The 21,221-nt window shown below is 38.6% G+C and overlaps 1 protein-coding gene across 1 annotated transcript; it reads left to right on the top strand.

Moving 5' to 3' along the window:
• The first annotated feature begins 2,084 nt into the window (after window positions 1-2,084).
• On the top strand, window positions 2,085-20,861 carry LOC106162086 (growth/differentiation factor 8). Its single transcript, XM_013539215.2, has 4 exons — window positions 2,085-3,350; window positions 17,061-17,446; window positions 18,084-18,178; window positions 18,465-20,861. The coding sequence occupies exons 1-4, from the start codon at window positions 2,645-2,647 to the stop codon at window positions 18,751-18,753; spliced, it is 1,476 nt and encodes a 491-aa protein (XP_013394669.1). The 5' UTR covers window positions 2,085-2,644; the 3' UTR covers window positions 18,754-20,861.
• The last annotated feature ends 360 nt before the right edge of the window (window positions 20,862-21,221 follow it).

A 21,221-nucleotide genomic window follows, 5' to 3' on the forward strand; every position in this document is an offset into this window, starting at 1 on the left:
TAAACAACATTGTTCTCTTTCGGTGTGTTTTAGCATTAGTTTAATTAGGCAAAGCCGCACGGAGACGGGGAATGAGAATGCTTGGACTTCAAAGAAAAAACTGCCATAGAAAAACTGTGCTCTCCGCGATGATGTAACGCGGTTACCGCTCACACTGGGTTTACCAAGAACCACAGCTGGTGTTTCTCAACACGTCTGACATTTTGAAACGTGCAGCTAAGTTTTAATTACTTGGTTTCCTCTACTGTAATGGGGGCGTAACACAAGGAAATTAACAATGAATATTATTTTCTTTTGTAATCTATCACAGTCGCCACTTTTATCTGGTCGATGGAGAAATGGGGAGTCAGGCACATAGGTGGGGTTCCGGGGGGGGGGGGAGGGTGTTCAAATTGCCCTTATTTCTTGAAAAGTCCTCTCTGAATCAAACTTTGATCTAGGTTCTGTCATTATCTAGAAAGGACGGGGGGGGACCACCTCTTCGGGGTGGGACGCCCCTCTGAAACTGCTGGCTTCAGAAGCTGGGCGTGGCCAGGCCCCTTCCCCCCACCCTTCCTTTACATTAACATTTAAAATTTCTTCAAAGGATGTATAGCCACCCCTTGTAACCCCCCCCCTCATCTGCCATGGCGTCCACCAGCAACCAGGAAGTTAACGGTCACGAAAATGCAGGCTGCTGGGCTGTCTTTCAATTCCTTCAGTCATATCATCATCCCTAGGAGACACAATCAGCTTTTTCTTTTCCTGCCATGCTTCCTGGCGCAGCACCAGGTCAATTTCAGGTCCTTAATGCCTTTTTTGCTTTAACTGAATAGTTTCTAAAAGTAGCTTACATTACATCTGTATGTTACTGCCACAGCGATCAGACTCCTCTTAGTGAACTCTTTGGGGTAAAAACCGGAAACTTCCATACCCATTCTGAATGCGAAAACGATTGTGAAACGTGATTTAAAATGATCTGCGTGAATTGGTAGATTACTGTGGAGTCCACAATTTGCTCGGTAGACGGATGAAAGCTACCAAGGGCGTAGGACGCACTCGCCTTGTCAGATATAATTTAATTTCTTTTCTATTTTTGTGAATATTGAATTTAGTTGCGGTTTTTGATAAACCTTTTGAGAGCGAAAAGGTGTTAGACTATTTCCATATTGCATTTTCGACTCGATTCTTTCTCTCTCTTTCTCTTTGTGTAAGTGCATTTACTTATGTTTTGAAGGAATGCTTAGGATCTATTTGACAATGAAGTTAAGGTGAAAATTATCGAAAATAAAATTTAAGAGCGCAAATAGTTGCCTTAAACTTTGTCTTCAAACTTATCATTGAATTAAGTGCTTATAATATAGTATAAAGCTCTATTGCTCCTCTTCTAACTTTGTGCCAAACATCATTAACTGAGTTACTTCCAAGACGAGACGCCATGTCACACAATTGAACTGGGCACCAACACACGCGGCACACTATGCAAACACACGCAAAATGCTTTTTCAATCATTCAGAATTTTAATTTGTACTTGGACCAGTGTTTGCCTTACCGATTATCACACATAAGGCTGGCTCCACAAAAATATATACGTTCAGATAAATACAGACAGACTCGTAGTACGCAATGTATTCGTCTATCTTTTCAATTCGTTTTTTTTTTTATTGGATAAAATTATGATTACAAATTTTCCCACTTTTTATGCAACTACGTAAAACCAACCGCTAGCTGGGTACATATACCGCTCACTGATAGAATATCAGACGCCCAGTCATCAAAATTCCGACGTTACAATGCGCATAATGCGTCGCTAAATCGCCCCGCATAACAACTGCTTCTCTGGACAAATGTGTGATATAAATCACCTCCAGCCCGTGCTGCCCTCTGGCAAACAATACGAGACTTCCGCGTGTGTACCCATGTCAGAGCAGGTTTCGTGTAACACTACACAATTAGCCCCTGACACTAAGACAAATGCATCACACTGTCAAATTAGATGAAAAAAAAAACTTAACCGAGAAGATGAATGACGTGTAGATAAGGGGTGAAAGAGCCTCGGTTTATTAGTGCGACAGCATTCTGTCTTCCGATAAAGATCCGTAACGTTTTTGCGCGCGTGCCGTCATCAAGCGTCTTGGAGATAGAATCAAATTTTGAAATTTAACACAGTTTAAGGCTGCCACGTGCGCGACGGCCAATCACAAGAGCCGACGATACATGGGAGGGTTGAAGCCTCAGATGGCTTTATTAACCGAGCAAGGCGTTGAGAAGACCAGTTCTTCACGCTACATTGTTAACAACGAGACTGCTACTGGTGCTTACTGGCATGAAGGCAACGCAGTGGACAAACTCTTCGGCAAACAGCATGTAGACAGCCGAAGAAGTTGACGACTCTCTCTGCTGCTAGGGACGCCAACCCATCAGCTGATTGCTGGTAAACAGACCGGTCCTCGACAATCAAGACAAAAAATACACAAAGTTACCACGCGCAAGTATTTACACAGGCTGGCAAGTTTAGCAAAGGGCCAGGAGGCGCTCATTTAAATCTTATAAAAATTTCATAAGAAGAGTTATTCTGACAACGGGAATGTGCACGTGGTAATAGCATTAGTTTTGGTATCGAAGGTATTTTCACTGCGAGCAGCTTTCATATATTAACCCAGCATGTTGATACTAGCGCTGCCAGCAGCCGTGCTGGTGTTTTTTATGACTGGTGGCTGCTTCTCCATCAAAGCGGTTGTGGCACAAGTAGAAAGGCACGTTATTCGAACTGCCGATCAGATCGACCAGCCAAACCTGAGGGCTGATATCATTAAAGCTATGGAGAACGTACAAATACGGCAACGTGCTAGGGAGCCGGTGACCCCCGGGATATTGGAGGGGGGTTCACGCGGGGGTACCACATCGCGACAGACTAACTGGTATGAGGAATCTTTTAGACAGACCCGCGCTGGTTTCGGCACAGTGGGTCAACATCGACATCGTCACAGACACGGCGCACGCAGCAGGCAGCACGGGACCGAGGGCGCGTACAATGGCACGGCCTCAGCTCGCGCTAGGACCCGGCCGGGGAGGCCTACGTTCTTAAACTGCCCCCACTGTATTCTAAGAGAGGAGGCTAAAAGATTTCGCATAGAAGCCATAAAAAATCAGATTTTGAGCAAGCTTAGGTTAAAAGCCATACCTAATATTACTGGTCTTATTCTTCCAAAGATCCCGCCGCTGAGGTCGTACCTGGACAACCACCCTAATCCGAACGGCGGGATGTTGGGAGATGACCCCAATATTCTCCCGCAGGAAGACGTCAGTGGACTGGAGACGGACGATTACCACGCCACCACGGTGAAGGTATTTAACTTCGCTCATCCACGTAAGTACCACATGTTCCTGTTAATATAGTAAATCTGGAGTGCAATTCCACGTGTACTCCTAACGAGCTCGAACACCCCCCTTCTCTCTAGCTCTTTCTCTCTAACACACATACGCACGTACACACACACACACATATACACACATACACACACGCGCGTGCTTTTTTTTGCGCTGTTTCTGTTCTGTTTGGTGTGGGCAAAAATTAAATTCGTTTTGTTATGAAGGTACTTGCTGTGAAAATCTCTTATTACCCCTCACCCCCAAGGGGAAAATCAAATAAACTAATAAAACTTTAAAAAACAAAACAAAGTAAGTGATTTCAAAGTATAAACACTAAACCTACATTTATTTAACAATCTAATGTATTCGGATGCAGCTCAGAACGGTCAGGGAACATGCTGGTCTTACAATAGAAACCTTCACGATGACATAATAACCACGTCTCCAAAACTTAAGAGCATGGACATAATAAGTTATTATATAAATTATTATGTCCATGTTAAGAGTAAGTTGGTCGTTGCATAATGTTATGCAAACACACCGCATAAACGTGACAATGAATTAATGAAACCACAAAAAACTATTAAATACATCTGAGTGGATGATTTCGGTGACACCGGGGCGGAGACACGGGTTGTGTAAGAGCACCAAGGAGGCTTCTGTTGATGTGTTGTTGGAGCCTGCTCTTCTTTAGTTAATCTCTGGACAAATAATGAGCACCTGTAAGGCAACAGAAATACCCATCGCTTTATTATTAAGAAATTCTGTACGTTTTTAGCGCGTCCTTTTGTTTTAACTTAATCACTAAGTGTCTTTTAGTGAGGAAATATGACCTAGGAAACGTTGGCTTAATTGTGTCACGTTTTGGCATAAATAATGACTATTTTATTAACATAGGAGCAAAATATATTTTGAAAATACTTTCCAGCCGACTTTCCAGTCTTGCACAGTTAAGTAAGAAGAATCTTCTAGGGTTTCAGATGGAAATAATCTAGTGAAATCATTGAAAGTGTTCACCAACTATGCAGTACGTACTTTGGTCTAGGTGCACCCTCCCCTCACCATGGAACTGTTGAATGCCAGGCTGAGGCCGAGTGAACGATTATATATATACAGAAGTACAACGTGTATATAGATGTGACACAGCAATGTTTGATATATGTAATGGCATTGTAATTAGACAGGTGTTTGTTGTGCCATGTAATGAGTAGTGACACTGTAATGAGGCAGATGGTTGTAGTGACACTGTAATGAGACAGATGGTTGTAGTGACACTGTAATGAGACAGATGGTTGTAGTGACACTGTAATGAGACAGATGGTTGTAGTGACACTGTAATGACACTGAAGGTGGTAGTGACACTGTTATGAGACAGATGGTTGTAGTGATACTGTAATGAGACAGATGGTTGTAGTGACACTGTAATGAGACAGATGGTTGTAGTGACACTGTAATGGGACAGCTGGTTGTAGTGACACTGTAATGGGACAGATGGTTGTAGTGACACTGTAATGAGACAGATGGTTGTAGTGAGACTGTAATGACACTGAAGGTTGTAGTGACACTGTTATGAGACAGATGGTTGTAGTGATACTGTAATGAGACAGATGGTTGTAGTGACACTGTAATGAGACAGATGGTTGTAGTGACACTGTAATGGGACAGATGGTTGTAGTGACACTGTAATGAGAAAGATGGTTGTTGTGACACTGTAATGACACTGAAGGTTGTAGTGACACTGTAATGAGACAGATGGCTGTAGTGACACTGTAATGAGACAGATGGTTGTAGTGACACTGTAATGACACTGAAGGTTGTAGTGACACTGTAATGAGAAAGATGGTTGTAGTGACACTGTAATGACACTGAAGGTTGTAGTGACACTGTAATGAGACAGATGGTTCTAGTGACACTGTAATGAGACAGATGGTTGTAGTGACACTGTAATGAGACAGATGGTTGTAGTGACACTGTAATGAGACAGCTGGTTCTAGTGACACTGTAATGAGACAGATGGTTGTAGTGACACTGTAATGAGACAAATGGTTATAGTGACACTGTAATGGGACAGATGGTTGTAGTGACACTGTAATGGGACAGCTGGTTATAGTGACACTGTAATGGGACAGCTGGTTGTAGTGACACTGTAATGAGACAGATGGTTGTAGTGACACTGTAATGGGACAGCTGGTTGTAGTGACACTGTAATGGGACAGATGGTTGTAGTGACACTGTAATGAGACAAATGGTTATAGTGACACTGTAATGGGACAGATGGTTGTAGTGACACTGTAATGAGACAAATGGTTATAGTGACACTGTAATGGGACAGATGGTTGTAGTGACACTGTAATGAGACAGATGGTTGTAGTGACACTGTAATGAGACAAATGGTTATAGTGACACTGTAATGGGACAGATGGTTGTAGTGACACTGTAATGGGACAGCTGGTTATAGTGACACTGTAATGGGACAGCTGGTTGTAGTGACACTGTAATGAGACAGATGGTTGTAGTGACACTGTAATGGGACAGGTGTTTGTTGTGACACTGTTTTCATAAATACAGTCACAACTACAGTCCATCCATCAGTGAAGCGAACAGATGAGTGATAAAGTCTAACAACTTGTGAAACAAACAAAAAAAATGAACCCGCGTTATGAACAAGAACTCGTGAATGATATTGATAGATATATATCTCCCAGATTGTTTTTAAAACAAAAATATAGATGTGCGTAAAAATATAAATGTGCGTAGTAACTGACACCCCTTCTGCTGTGAGCAGAGGCGCGTAATTTAATTGTTTATTTATTGACCGTAGAGCAACACATGGAAACGAAGGCAATCGATAGCTCGACTGAATAAAGTTGAATTGGCAACCATGTGAACTCTTTATTTAGGGACACGTTTTTGCACGCTACTGCATTCCGGAGTTGAGTAGCGGCGTATTTACATTAATTTCAATTACAAAAAAAGCTTGTCCAGGCACTGAAATACGTATTCCTTTTTACAACCATCTGCGCTCAACGTGGCTTTCTGTGACATCAAAGAGACTTATATATATTTACTCTTTTCCGTTGTAAACTAACAACTAAGAAGTCTTGACAACTTTTCAATGTTTTCCCTTATTTTCTCCTGACAACGAATAAAAAACCTTCGATTATCGACCTTTAAGCTAATAAAAGTTTAAATGTTTTTCTAAAAAATTCAGAGTTCAAAATTGAAAGGGATGTTTCTTTTTCAAATAAAATCTATACAGTTTGATCGATCAATAGGTGTATTGAAGTCTTTCCTCACCCAATATCTTGTTGCTACTAGACCCACATTATCATAGAGTGAGGCCGCTGTTGTAATATGGAGTAATGTTAAACAAATTTCTTCTCCAAGTCATTCCTTTAGACTTCAACAGGATTTTGGTTACTGCAGTCCATTTTATTGAGCATGCTAGCATGCGCTTATTTCCTTTAAGGCCCTTCTCACTTCGCGCATTACTCTTTGTATGGAAGCACTTTTAAGCCATTTAAGGGTACAGATTTTTACTGTGGTATTTGCAAAGGAATTATCCACAATAATTTACCTGTATATTTTTTTCTTATCCAGAATCAATGTCTTTAGCTGGTACATGTATGTGTCCCATGGTAACTGTACATTCACTGTCCATATGTAAACATTCAGTCAGGAAAGTGTCTATGTAAACGGGACCAGAATTTATTATTAGGAGCAATATATTCTTCTGTGGTGAAATGCGTTCTTAAGACTAGCATACATGTACGTGCTAAGTGAAGAAGTACACATAAACTAATAGATGCAGAATTTTTTTTTTTTTTTTGGGGGGGGGGGAGGTCACACAGATGTAATGTATTCTTTGGCGGGGTCATTGAGAGAACTTTAACACTAGATGTCCACAGACATTTCTCTATTTATTTCATTAGCTGTGCCCATTTCTGTTATGTGCTCACCTTCTGCATCATCATCCAGTCACCCTTGGTATATTACAGATCTTAATAGGAATTAACTACAGCTTATGAATACCTCACGAATATTAGAATCTAGTTAAGAGAAATTTAGTATCTGCCGAATACACCCCAAAGCATCTACGATTCTGGTACGATTATAAATGTAATCTTGACCTTTCTTGAAATTTCATGGAATGTTCCCTCAAGACAGGTATAACCTCCCCCCCCTTTACAGAATCGTAGTCAAATGGTAGTCAATTGAATGCTTCACGCTTCCCAGATTAAGGTAAGATTACATCTAAGAATGTACTACATATTTGTTAATAATTAACAAAGATTTTTTCTGCATTCGGGAGTTCGGAGCCAAAATTCTGAACAGCTCAAAAGTTTGAGATCAAAAATTTCACGATCTCTCAAAAATTGAAAGAACGGACTGAAAATAAATAAGAATCAGTTAAGAGGTTCAAGAATTTATCTCGCTTTTAAACGAAGCACCATGGGAATTAATTCCTGGCGGTTCACGGAATTCCTTATCTGTGTGGAATACGGGCATTTTCAATTCCGCCTTTAAAAGCGATTCAAACCCCTCAAATAGTACAATGTAGTAACTGGTGTCGATATTCCCTCCTATCATGGCTATCATGGCTCCACCCTGCCATGTGCATTTTTTAAACGCTGATAATATACCGTTAACTTAAAGTGAAATGAACTTTTAATATGAGATTGAAAATTACACGATAAATACATTGTTACATGTAACAACAATGAATTCCATCTTACCACCTAAACGACGGTTATCGCAATTATTCTGAAATCTGTGCTTGCTGATTGCTCTACCACGTGGACCTTTATAATGGCTACCCCCGTTTTAATCTGTTAAGAGTTTTAAGAGATTATTACAAAAAGCACACTAAAAAAGAAAAACAATCGATTTCTTCTGAATGTCGCAACCGATTCAATAACTATTTGTAACTATAGGAAAATCTTCGTTTAACCTGGGCAAATCCATTTCATGGCACTTTTCCAGCCAAAGTGAAGATTGTTACCCCTTTAAGTTGATACAAAACGTCAAGTCTAAGCACATTGACGAGTTTAGAAACGATTCGTGAACAGGAAAAGATGTTTTTTTTTTCTATAGAAAAAATTATTTTCGCGCAAATGCCATGTGAAAAGTACCAAATTAATTTATTACACTATTTAATGTAAATTTTAAATGTGACTTGGACTTTTGGATATTGGTCGTTTTATAGACATAACTACACAGAGATTTTCATTTTAAACTTTGTATGAATATGATAATAAATTATTACCTTATCTTTAACTGCTGGCTACCTGTACAGGAAAGGGGTTTATTTAGCCCATCAAAAGCAATGTTTTAGGCATCATTTTGGATAAAGCCATTGGTGTTTTTCAGAAATCAATAGCACTTTAGGACACTTCCCGGCCACTTGTATTATAAGTATCCAACTGCAAAAAAAGTCGTAATTACACACATTGCATTATAACTAAGAAGAAACGAGTGTAACAAGGATAAAAGATATTTTGCATTAGATATGCAGATACTGTATTCATAAAGGCCCAGAAAAGTCTGCTAAGCATGTTTTACCATCTTTAATTAAGTTTAACTTAAATAATAAACCACGCCCCCTTTCTGCGCCCATCATTTATTTGTTAACAAGAATATAAACTGATCAAATCTTGCAGGACAGACGCACTACAGGCGCGTTCCATACTTTAAAAAAACATGACAGCTCGCGTGTCTAACCGCTGTCGTATGAAATAAATCATAAAAACGAGGTACCCCATTACACTTTATGTATGTTCTAAGCGACACTTGTCACGCTACAGTTGCGTCAGTGAGCAACATTAAGTCTAAAGAAGAGTGTTAATATGAACGCATAATCTATTGCAAGTAAAGATAAAGGGCACGGTTTGTGTGCAGTCACTTATCAAGCGTTCCACGTTTTGTTCCCTTTCTCGATAACCTTGTCAATTGAGGGAAGACACCTGCGCGACATTAACGTGTTGCTACGCTGCCACTGGCACTCCTAGTGTGCTAGTCTAGTTGGGGAGACTTTTTTGTTTCATAACTGTGCCTTCAGTTTCTTTATAGTTTGGTGATAACATGAAAAGAGCTTGAGATAAGCCTATGCTGTATTATGTTTTTGGTTTATATTGCCTTTTTATGTACAGACACAAATATGTCTGTACATACAGCCGTCGCCTGTCTGTCGTCGTCGTCACTTTCAGTGTTATACAAATAAAATGAAAACAGTTTTACCTTTGTCTTCAAACATACGGAACTGATGAATATTCATGACCATTTTTCCAAATGTTATGCTTTTTTTTTTTTTTTTTTTTTTTTTTTTGCTTTTTTCAGCATATTTTATCCAACGTTATACGAATAAAGTGAACACGGTTTTACCCATTGTCTTCAAACTTACAGGACTGATGAATATTTATGAAATACAGGTTTGAAAATCAGCCTGATCAGACCATTTTTCCCAAAGTTATGCTGTTTTTCGCTTTTTTCAGCATATTTTATCCACCGTTATACAAATAAAATGAAAACTGAAACTTGCAGAACTGATGAAAATTTATGAACCATTTTAAGAAGTGAGGCTTTTTTATTTTTTATTTATTTATTTACTTATTCTTTGCTTTTTTCGGCATATTTTATCCACCGTTATACAAATAAAATGAAAACTGAAACTTGCAGAACTGATGAAAATTTATGAACCATTTTAAGAAGTGAGGCTTTTTTATTTTTTATTTATTTATTTACTTATTCTTTGCTTTTTTCGGCATATTTTATCCACCGTTATACAAATAAAATGAAAACGTTTTAACTTTTCTTCAAACTAACAGAATTTAAAAAATTCATGCAGTACAGGTCAAGGTCGAAAATCAGCCTGATCAGTCTATTTTTTCAAAGTTATGCTTTTTTTCGCAATTTTCAGCATGTTTGAGCACACTGTTTTACAAATAAAATGGAAACGGTTTTATCCTTTGTCTTCAAACTTACAGCACTGATGAATATTTTTATGAAATACAGGTCAAGTTCGAAAATCAGCTTGATCCGACCATTTTTCCAAAAGTTATGCTGTTTTTTGCTTTTTTCAACATATTTCATCCACCGTTATACAAATAAAATGAAAACTGTTATAGTCTTTATCTTCAAACTTACAGAACTAATGAATATTCTACAGGTCAAGTTCTGATCGGCCCATTTTTCCAAAAGTTTTTTTTTCAGCATATTACAGCATACCGTTAAATTAAAGAAAACTATGTTATATTTTGCCTTGAAACTTGCAGGACTGATTCAAAGGTCTGATATATGGGTCAAGTTCGAAAATGAGCTTGATTTGTTTATTTTGGTTGAAGTTATGCTGTTTTTTTTTTTTTTTGTTTTATTTATTTATTTATTTATTTTTTTTTTTTTTGTATATAATGTGTTCGCATCAGATTCAATTCTTAGGCATGTTAACAGTCTCAGCCAATGCTACCATTACAAGTGCTCTAAAAGGAAAACTGTGTTACTTATGATTTTGTAATTTACAAGAATGATCGACATACTGCTCAAATTGGCAAACCAGCTTGACTGGATCATTTTTCTCTCTTGTTGTCTGTACTTTTGACAGCTTTGCTGCCTTGTTACATAATGTGGTATATTATGGTCAGCGTGTTAGAGAACAAAGTATTGAACCAGACAGCATTTTAAGCCCAGCAACCAGTTCCGCGGGAATTTTTGGGCCAAACGTTGGTCTTTAGGATATTGTAACTCTTTATATTACCATACCAGTCCCTGTATCTATTTATTCAATAATACATCTATCTTTGTGCTGCTTTAAAACAATAAAAAACTCGAAAATATAAAATATCGACGTTTATATTTCTCGTTGCAATGTATGAGTATAGGCAAATTTTAATCGTCAGTTTAACACCTTTCTATTTTGAGGTGAGATAGCAATCGGTATGGGGCGTAACTTCATCCTTGAGCACGATTTTAAGGATATTGTAACCCTTTATTATCTTCCATATACCGAAAATGATTTTTTTCCTGCATCTTATTATTCCATAATGCATCTGTCTTCGTGCTGATTTAAAACAGTGAAAAAACGTCGAAAATATAAAATATCGTCATTTTTGTTTAAATGTTTTTGTTATGGAGTACTGAGCCCCTAATTACAGATTTTTAGTAAACAAAGGACTTGTTTTGTTTTATCAGCGATAAATTCTGAACTAAAACTTTTAAGAAAAATTGCTGGCACGGTTTTGGAGTACTAAATGGTGTCGTTAAATAGGCGTTGAAACGGTGATCGTGGGTGCTCAAGTAAAATAGAAATTTGAGAAACCGGTTTTTCAGTTTTGCCCCAAAATCGCAATTATGACGTCACCCGTAAGATGACATATGTGTAAATGTTAATTAACTTAGTCACTGAACACTAAAGATTTATATATTACTCAAAAGAATGTATGTAGGTCAGTAAATAAGGAGTTTTGTGCGAAGGGTGACAATATCCTTAACTTTTCATGTCATTCTTCTTTGAAACAAAAATTCACCATAATGTGTAGTTTCATGTTGGGAAATCGATCTCGTAAGTCTGTAAGTTTTGTAAGTTTACTTGTAAGTTTTTTTCTCATAAAAGAGAGAGAGAGGGAGGGAGAGGATTGCATACAAGATTCGTGTACATCTGTATGTTCTTCCAATAACAAAAATTGAACGGACTTTGCAATCTGGTGACCGGATATTTTATAAATACGCGCCTTAAGCCCCTCCCCCTCACATTTTCTTAAAGCGAGGGAAAACTGGAACAAAGTAAAGATCATATCATACAAATTCTTAACGGGCGTTAAAATACTATTCCTTATGCAAGAAAACACATGCTCCAGCATAGTACAAGGAAAGGGCGATCAAACTATCTGCTTCCAAAGTCAGCCGTAATATAAATTCAATTGTTTCACTAAGCGGTGGTCATAGATCATGTCACACCCGCCTGCAGGGTTCAATATTTGATCTTCATTGGAAAGTAGTTTATTACATCAAATCCAAATGTAGCACAACGTAATTTCTAATCTTTTTATGATCGTTTCTGCACATGAGAAATGAAGAGTATATCGAAATGCTTGCAGCCATGTTCACAATGTGGGAAATTCTTTTTGCTGGCTTTAGCTTTTTCTGGCATTTTTTTTTTCAGAGAGTATAATTAAAATGTTAAAAATACTTCTTTAACCGAGCAAATCATTGTGGAATGAAAACCATTTACCATACTTAAGTGCCGTACGAATAAAGAAATAGGGTGCAGACACCTCCGACAAGTGTAAGAGGTCAGGTAAATTAAAATTTTATCTTTTTAAGCACTGACCAGATCATCAACCAATGTCTTTTTCTCAGTAATTTGACGGGATGACAACTCTTCATTTTGGTGGAAAAAGTGCCATGAACGGGTTATCCTGGGTAAACGACAATTCCCCCGTACTTTCCAATGGTTATAATGAATCCTTTCCGACATTCAAAATTATGCCTTTGTTTTTTATGATAATTTTTTTGTTATAATCTCTTAAGAGATTATATTGTAAAGGCCCTGTTATGGCTTATATCTCCGGCGAATGAAGAAATTTACATACACGCATACAAACGCAAGGGCTTCGTTTGTATACGTTTCGCGTATGTAGGTAAACGTTGGTGTACGCTCGCATACATAGAGGGAGATATTTTTAGAATAATTTTCAGCGTATACGAGCGTTTGAGTGGTATGTTACCCATACGTTAGGGATACGGTAGGCATACGGTAGAATGACGTTAAAATTGTGATAAAGTACTTTTCTCATACGGTGATGCACAAGTAACGCGTTGATGCATCATTAACGCAGTGCCCGCGAACGAATAACGTGTTGAACGTATCTGTAACGATCGATTAGCGTGTTAAGCGTATGTCTAACGCTTGATTGGTGTTGGAAAACTTATCCCAACGCTTTGTAATCTGTGGTATAAATATACTATTATTTCACTTAACCATCATAGCTTTATCAGTTGGAGTGGATGGGGGTAGCTCGTTTACAACACCGATTGAATCTGATGCAGTTCGCAGTCCACTAACTATTGTTATGATTTAACACAAAAATGAACTTTATTAAAGAGTTGCTAAAACCACAAATGAACTGTATTTCGTATAAGTGTCAATATTATAACCTAAACGTTACCCAAACGGACCCAAAAATGTGGCACTGTCACACTATAGCATATTGCACTAACTTATGAAAACGCAGACAAACTTTTTGGTTATTTTGCATACGCATGTAACGTTGCTGTACGCTTACTTTCGCAGAAAGAAAAGAATTTTGAATATGTTCAAAAATGTTCAGCGTTAAAGTCCTACAACATCATACGACGTATAAGCAATACTGACGCTAAGCATACGTAACAGCTACGCCTCCAATATAGTGGTTTGATATACGCAGTGTATATATAGTGTAAATGCAACGCAACACTGACGAACTAGTAACGTATGGGACGTATGTCTGCCGTATATTTACATATCCTTTGCCTGTATTAGCCGAACGCATTTTGCATTCACCTAACGCATGGTAACCGTATGACAAACGAATCCTATTTTCATTTGTGGTAAAATAAGGGTTCAATTTGCGAATTTTTAGCACAGCCTCCCCAGATGGAAAGGAGACGTAGATATTTTCTACCACCAGTTGGATTGGATTCAGTAAGCACTTGATAATTTTCAACAAAACGCTACCCATTCATTACTCATACTCTCATGTGCGTTAAGCATACGCTTAAATACTGACGCTAAGCATACATAACGCTCATATACGTTACTCAAACGTGATGTACGGTACTCATGCGTTACTCATAACGGTTTATATATCCGTGCATATACGTTACACATACGATGAACCACCTTTTAATGGCCCTATCACACCTTGACGATTTCTCCAGCGTATGCCCGACGAGATCATTTTGATGGCATACGTTGAACTATGGCATACATAGAACGTTTTTATTACTTATAGACAACTTATACCAAGCGTGTTGCCGGCGTTCACAACTTATGCCCAACGCCAGTTTAACTTATGCATACCGCACTGCAGCGTATGGCCGACGATCACGTGCCGTAGCCTATAAAAAGGCTGCCACTTGATGACTCAAATCATAACCTCACTAGACATCGCAGTCATGCCGCAGTCAACATCACTGTCATGCCGAACCCCTTTTTTATACCCCAATTCCCCTAAACGCTGCCAACACGCCATCATACGGTAGCTCAACGTTAGCACCACGTTCAGTAAGTTCTGGGGTTGTTCGGAACGCGTCAAATACGTCTAAATATGTCAATGTGCGTAGGAGGTAATTTCGATATAAGTTACACATAGGTTCAAAGCACGTTAATCATAGGTTGAACAAACGTCTTGGGTACGCTTGATATTATCTTGACGTATTACGACTTGTGAGTAACTTACACATAACGTGTGTGAACGGGCGTCAACGATTGCATAACTTATTGCCCGCGTATGCGGGACGTATGAATCATACGTTGACATACGTCGAAAAGTTTTGTGCATGCACAAAATTTTTGGACTACATGGACGTACTACGACGTATGCCGGCGTGCTTCAGCGTGCTCTTAACATATACAAAACTTACCCATAACTTATTCGACGCCAGCGTATTGGCCAATTTTTTCATACGTTCGCTTGCTAAATCGTCAAGGTGTGACAGGGCCATAAGTAAGAGTAATTAAAATGACTCATACGGTTTTCAGATGCACGTTATACGGTTTTAATACGCTTCCAATACGCTATTCAACGCTGCTAAAACGTTATTTTTCATACGCTGGAAAAGGGTGGTTTTTTACACTCAAAATTGTGCCAATTTGATGCTGACTTGGCAGTTAAGCATAATGTATTATTACATCAGTATTGACAGTAGCCTATTTTGTGCATCATTATTTTCTTCCTTTTGTCTATGCATTTGACAACTTTGCTGCCTTGTTATTTATTTACTTTTATTCCTTTTTCTGAAGCCATTTTACAGCCACCCGAAATATCATCCCTTGATTAGACAGTATCTTGTATTGAAAAGGATCCTTTGAAGGAAAAATAGCAATAATAATAGATTTAAAAACTTATTCTTACCACTATTAATGCAAAATGTGTTTTAATATTTTTGGATCTGACAGCGAATTTGTTCAAGTTAGTCACAAATTCCTTACACTTACTCTTTATAACTATGCTGAATTCCAAATATCTTAAGAATACTAAGTATTTTTTTACATTTCTCCTCACTTGCCTATGTGGAGTTTTAGATATTATTTAAATATATGTCAGACATGTTCTTTGTACTTGCCTGGAGCCAGGTATGCTGCGGTGTGTGTTCTTGACTCTTTCCCTTGTCATTAACACACAGATCTGGAACCCACAGTACTTAGTTTCATATCAGGCGTGGTCTAGAACACACCTTTGTGGCATTAAACCAGCAATTATATGAAGCGAAAAAAACAAACAAAAATGTAGGCATACCCGGAGATAGGCCAGGTCTCTCTGTGCCTGGAAGCGCGGGGGAGCACAAATGAACTTTCCATATGGTACATGTATACATTTGTCACTTAACGCTTTAGGAAGTATGATGTTTCATGCTTAACCAAAAGGAAACAGACAACTTTTTGGCAAAAGGTAAAAATACTTCATTTTGTGTTGGCTAAAATTAGTAGTAATTTTGACCTGGGGCTCAAGTTTGAACATGAAGGATATGTATGGCGTGACAAGAGGAATGTGAATTCTACACAACCAGTTTTAACAATAGACTACAATTCGGAATGTGAAGTCATCGGAGTTCCTAACTCTGCTCTCTGACTTCAGCGTTCGTATTTCTTCAACGAAAGGTTTCGATAATTACGCTTCATTTTCATATACTTCGCGTTCAATCATTTAATTGAGGAAATGTAGCCGGACACCCGAATGCAGGTTAAAGACCTGTACGTTTGAATAAGAAATATAATGTTTGCTCCACGTAGATTTCGTCATTACTTACATCTAGCGGTATACTTTCAACAGAGGTGCATTTTGAAAAATTAACAACTTTATACCCTGAATATTACCGGAAAAGAGTTCCTAAAAGACCCTGACACGGCCAATTGATTTTTTACTCATTTGTTGTATCCCCCGAAACTTGGCCTCTAATGCATCTAACCACTTTTAAGTTATTACGTATGAAGTCAAATGTTTGCCACCAAACCCGACCAAAGCCCATAATATACATGTTGTTTCGAATATCATAACTTGAAGAAATACCAAAGGGCATCGTCTCATACTTCCCGAAAACGATATTTGAACAGATATATTCTGTTTTTATGCTGCGCTTTATCCTTCGGTCACCACTCATTTCAGTATTTGTGTTCTTGCACGCGAAGCAGAAATTTGAAGAAGGATTAGCGCCCCCCCTCCTTTTTTTTTTGGCTGGCCTAGTGTTTAATTCGGTTAATCTTTTGGCATGTGGGCTTTATTTGAGTCGTACATGTGCAAGAAACTAGTATATGCTTGCTTCATATGTAATTTTAAGTAAAGCTTGCTTCATATGTAATTTTAAGTAAAGATTCACTGCATATGCGTGCGGCCAACTTTTAGTTAATAACAATCATAGTAATAAAATTAACTATCGAGTCTAAAATCCAATTTGTTCAGTAGACTTTTCTATAAAAAGTGAAAGACAACTAATCATTCAACTATTTCACTTTTAGCACCGCGAGCCTTAGGCGTCAACGACTCTAGGGCCATCTACTTTACCTTCCAACCACAAGTGGTGAACTCCAAGATAGTCAGATCTCATCTGTGGGTTTACACCCTCCCCACTGCAGTGGCACATCATCAAGATCTCTATCTGCTCGTATATAAACTTCTCCCGCCAGAGATTCCCGGGGCACCTGTCGCTAAAGTTCGCATAGGCACCAAGAAGTTCACCCCGCTCCGTAGCACAGGCACCTGGGTTCATTTAGACGTTAAACGTACCATTCAGTCCTGGGTTAGAAACCCCACCACCAACTATGGACTGATGGTAGAGGCTGTCGACAATCTGGGGAAAATATTGCCCGTTACGCAGCCCGATGATGATGAAGAGAAAGCTTACGTGAGTTCATTTTAATTGGAAGTGACGTGTGAGATCACACTGTGACATCACAGACCCATACCCAACAATTATGACGTGTGAGATCACACTGTGACATCACAGACCCATACCCAACAATTATGACGTGTGAGATCACACTGTGACATCACAGACCCATACCCAACAATTATGACGTGTGAGATCACACTGTGACATCACAGACCCATACCCAACAATTATGACTTGTGAGATCACACTGTGGCATCACAGACCCATACCCAACAATTATGACGTGTGAGATAACACTGTGACATCACAGACCCATACCCAACAATTATGACTTGTGAGATCACACTGTGACATCACGGACCCATACCCAACAATTATGACTTGTGAGATCACACTGTGACATCACAGACCCATACCCAACAATTATGACTTGTGAGATCACACTGTGACATCACAGACCCATACCCAACAATTATGACGTCCTAAATAAGGTCAGCTTCGTTGCTGACGGGTTTAGCGAAGTTGACTGTAAAGAGTGATGATTCCAAAATAATATAAATAATTTCTTACTTTCTTATCTGAAACCCAAATTACACATTTCCTGTAAGGTTTAGCCTTCCTCAGCGAAGCAAACTTCTCTGCATTTCAGCTGCCATTCATACAAGTCAGAATCCAGGAGCGAGGCCAAAACCGCAGACGCCGCATGTTAGGGCTGGAGTGCGACGAAACGTCCATGGAGGAAAGGTACTGCCTTGCTCTTGCACTCTCCACCGGTGACCACAGACAGATACACCAAGAGAATGTCTAAACAAATTCACTGTCAGATCCAACAATATCAAAACAAATTTTGCATTTCTGATAATGTACCATTTAATTAGCTGTGCTCAACAGAAAAAAAAAACTTAAAATTTGACACAGGAAAAAGAAAAATCATCATTTTCACTGGGCGCATAAGATTTGAGTTCGCGTAGGCATTGATCTTCATATATTACCGCACAATTTGACTGAATGTTTTCCTTTTATATTCAAGGTGCTGTCGCTACCCCCTTGTTGTGGACTTTACACAGTTTGGTTGGGATTGGATCATAGCACCTAAGACTTACCGGGCCAACTATTGCTCTGGGGAGTGTCCCTACGTCTTCCAACAGCGCTATCTTCACACACACGTGGTACAGCAAGCTAATCCCATGGGTTTCGCCGGGCCGTGTTGCACGCCGCTAAAATTGTCTCAGGTGTCTATGCTGTATTTTGATGATTCCCAGAATATTGTGTATGGTGTATTGCCTGGAATGAAGGTGGAGAGATGTGGGTGCACTTAGAGTCTTCATGAGGCTGAGGGCGAGGAATAACGTCGCTATTTACTGTGACAGTCCTGACTGGAAAGACAGAAAACAGTCTAGGATATTTCTCTATTCTTAACGTCTAGCAACCTATATGTAGCTTGCTATTTAACACACACACACACACACACACACACACACACACACACATTTACATACATGTATACATCAGCTGGGGTACCTTTATTTCATGGTGCCTTCATTTCGACACGGGAACAAATGGCGCTGGTTGATTGATAACAGGCGGCGCAACCTGGCAATACACAGATTCGCCTAATGTTTACTACTAAGTGATGACTGGATGAATAAGAAGCTAAAAGGTAAAATTAATTTCCTGACCTGGGCTGCCGATATATTCAATGTTCGACATACGTTCGACAACTGTGCGCCTTGGGTTAACTATCTCCTGGATGCTAAGTGGGATGGATTGCCCTGCACTCCATTGTGTGCCTGAGTGACGTGTCACCAATGACAACAGTATCCATGTATATATGTTAATTTTTGTCAACAAAGTGAAGACGACATTCGAGATGGTATGGCTGCCTAAGCGTTGTCATGAGGGATGGGTGTTCAATTGGATACAGAAATCCTTAATATACATACAGCTGGTACTGCTGGGACAAGTTGCGAACTGCGTTGAATTTTTTAGAAAGGGAAACGCAAAAAAATAAGTGACAATTTATTTAAGAAGGTATATATTACGTATATACATATATATATATATATATATATAAACGACATTAAAAATTCGCTGAAACCGATGGATTGTTGCAGACATTGAGGCGTTCTGACTGAACGTGTATTAAATACACAATGTGATCTGATAGGTCTTTCACCTATTTACCCCGGTGATGATTAAAATGTGTTATGGACTGAGAAAAGCCGTGACCTACGTGACGTGGCATAGAGAGCGTGACATAATGCTTGTGACGTAATGCAAAACAAATTAAATGTAAGAAGAAAGGACGGTCCGATTATTAGTAGACTAGATTTACATAATCGAAATTTTAAAATCAGTTATGTCAATTATTCTTTTTGGCACTTAAAAATTTCCTATTGTTTTATAATTTAATATATTATCACTGACAAACAGTCAGATTGACCGTGCTATGAATTCAATGATCTCAATGAGTGAATGTCTAAAGCCACTGAATCGAAAATATTAAATAGTGTATCTTCGCCCATGGACCTAGCTTTTTCACTCCAGTTGTAGTATTTACAAGTAAAAACGTGAAAGGAATGGTTGAGCGTAGACGCCTGAGGTTAGTTTAATAGTTGATAGATATAATACACGCCACGCAGAGAGAACCAATTCTACAAGTAGCTAGCTAAATATTAAGGGGGCAGTTACGAGAATGTTGTCGTTTGTTCAGAGCTTACAGTAGTGATATAAAACGATGACGCAGCTAAAAGGCATTAGGATATTTTGTTGCATTATTATATTGTTTTAAGAAGGACTGTGTATAGAATCAGAAGCACTTCAAGTGGCCAGTTGCTACTCGGGCAATTTGACTTTGGATTGTGGAGTAATACACGAAATTAGACTCAACGATGTCGAGGTTTAAAAATAGTATTATGTATGCAAACGCCTGTTCGCACGAATACATATTAAGTCTGTCAAGCCTAACAATTGCGATTGAAGCAACCTGAAATTGATAGGTAAACATAATTGATAAGCCTTAAGATACTATTTTCATAAGTCAAACGGGCAACAAAATAACTTCAGAGATTTTACTATTTCAGAAATATAGAAAAGGGGATTCTCATATTTGAAAATAACTATTGTCATTAATTTTCATTCAACGTGTTCATTTTGTGAAGTTGCAATAGGAAAGGTTTTATTGTCACTTTGGCCCACTAAAGTATTGGCCGATCTTCTGGATCTCTTTCTTTTGTTGAGACAAAGATGAGTTTTCTCGCCCAAGTGATGTATTATGCATATTTTATATACAAACTATGTTTGTGTCATCACGAGCCATCCCATATGAAAGCATAATGTGATATTTTCATGGTTGAGTAAAATTATTCGATGCTCAATGTCATACTCTTTTACATGTAATGGAAGTAAAATAAATCCATCATCTTGACATTTTACGTTTGTTATTTTTCACCATTCTCATTGCATGTAGAGTAAACTATTTCCAGCCCCCCCCCCCCCCCCCCCTTCAGAGAGTACAAGGTGAAAAGCTAAAAAATGATGACCTTTGAAAGCCAAAAAAAGATGACATTTGGATCGTCATTTTAATCATTTTCAAAAACGCACAGAAGGCATTACTCCCCATCCCCCCCCCTTCCCCAGATTTCTGAAAATGATGTTTAAAATGGATGCCCCTTACCGTATAACTAAGTAGCAGCTCGTAAGATACGACAGCCATCCGTTGCATCTTATAAGCTATTGAGAGTTCAAAACGCAAGCCTATAAACCACCGTTACTTGTTCTCTGTCTT

The sequence above is a fragment of the Lingula anatina genome, chromosome 5, assembly GCF_051362555.1.
Source record: "Lingula anatina isolate TDL-2025a chromosome 5, LinAna3.0, whole genome shotgun sequence".
In the NCBI taxonomy this organism is placed as follows: Eukaryota; Metazoa; Brachiopoda; class Lingulata; order Lingulida; family Lingulidae; genus Lingula; species Lingula anatina.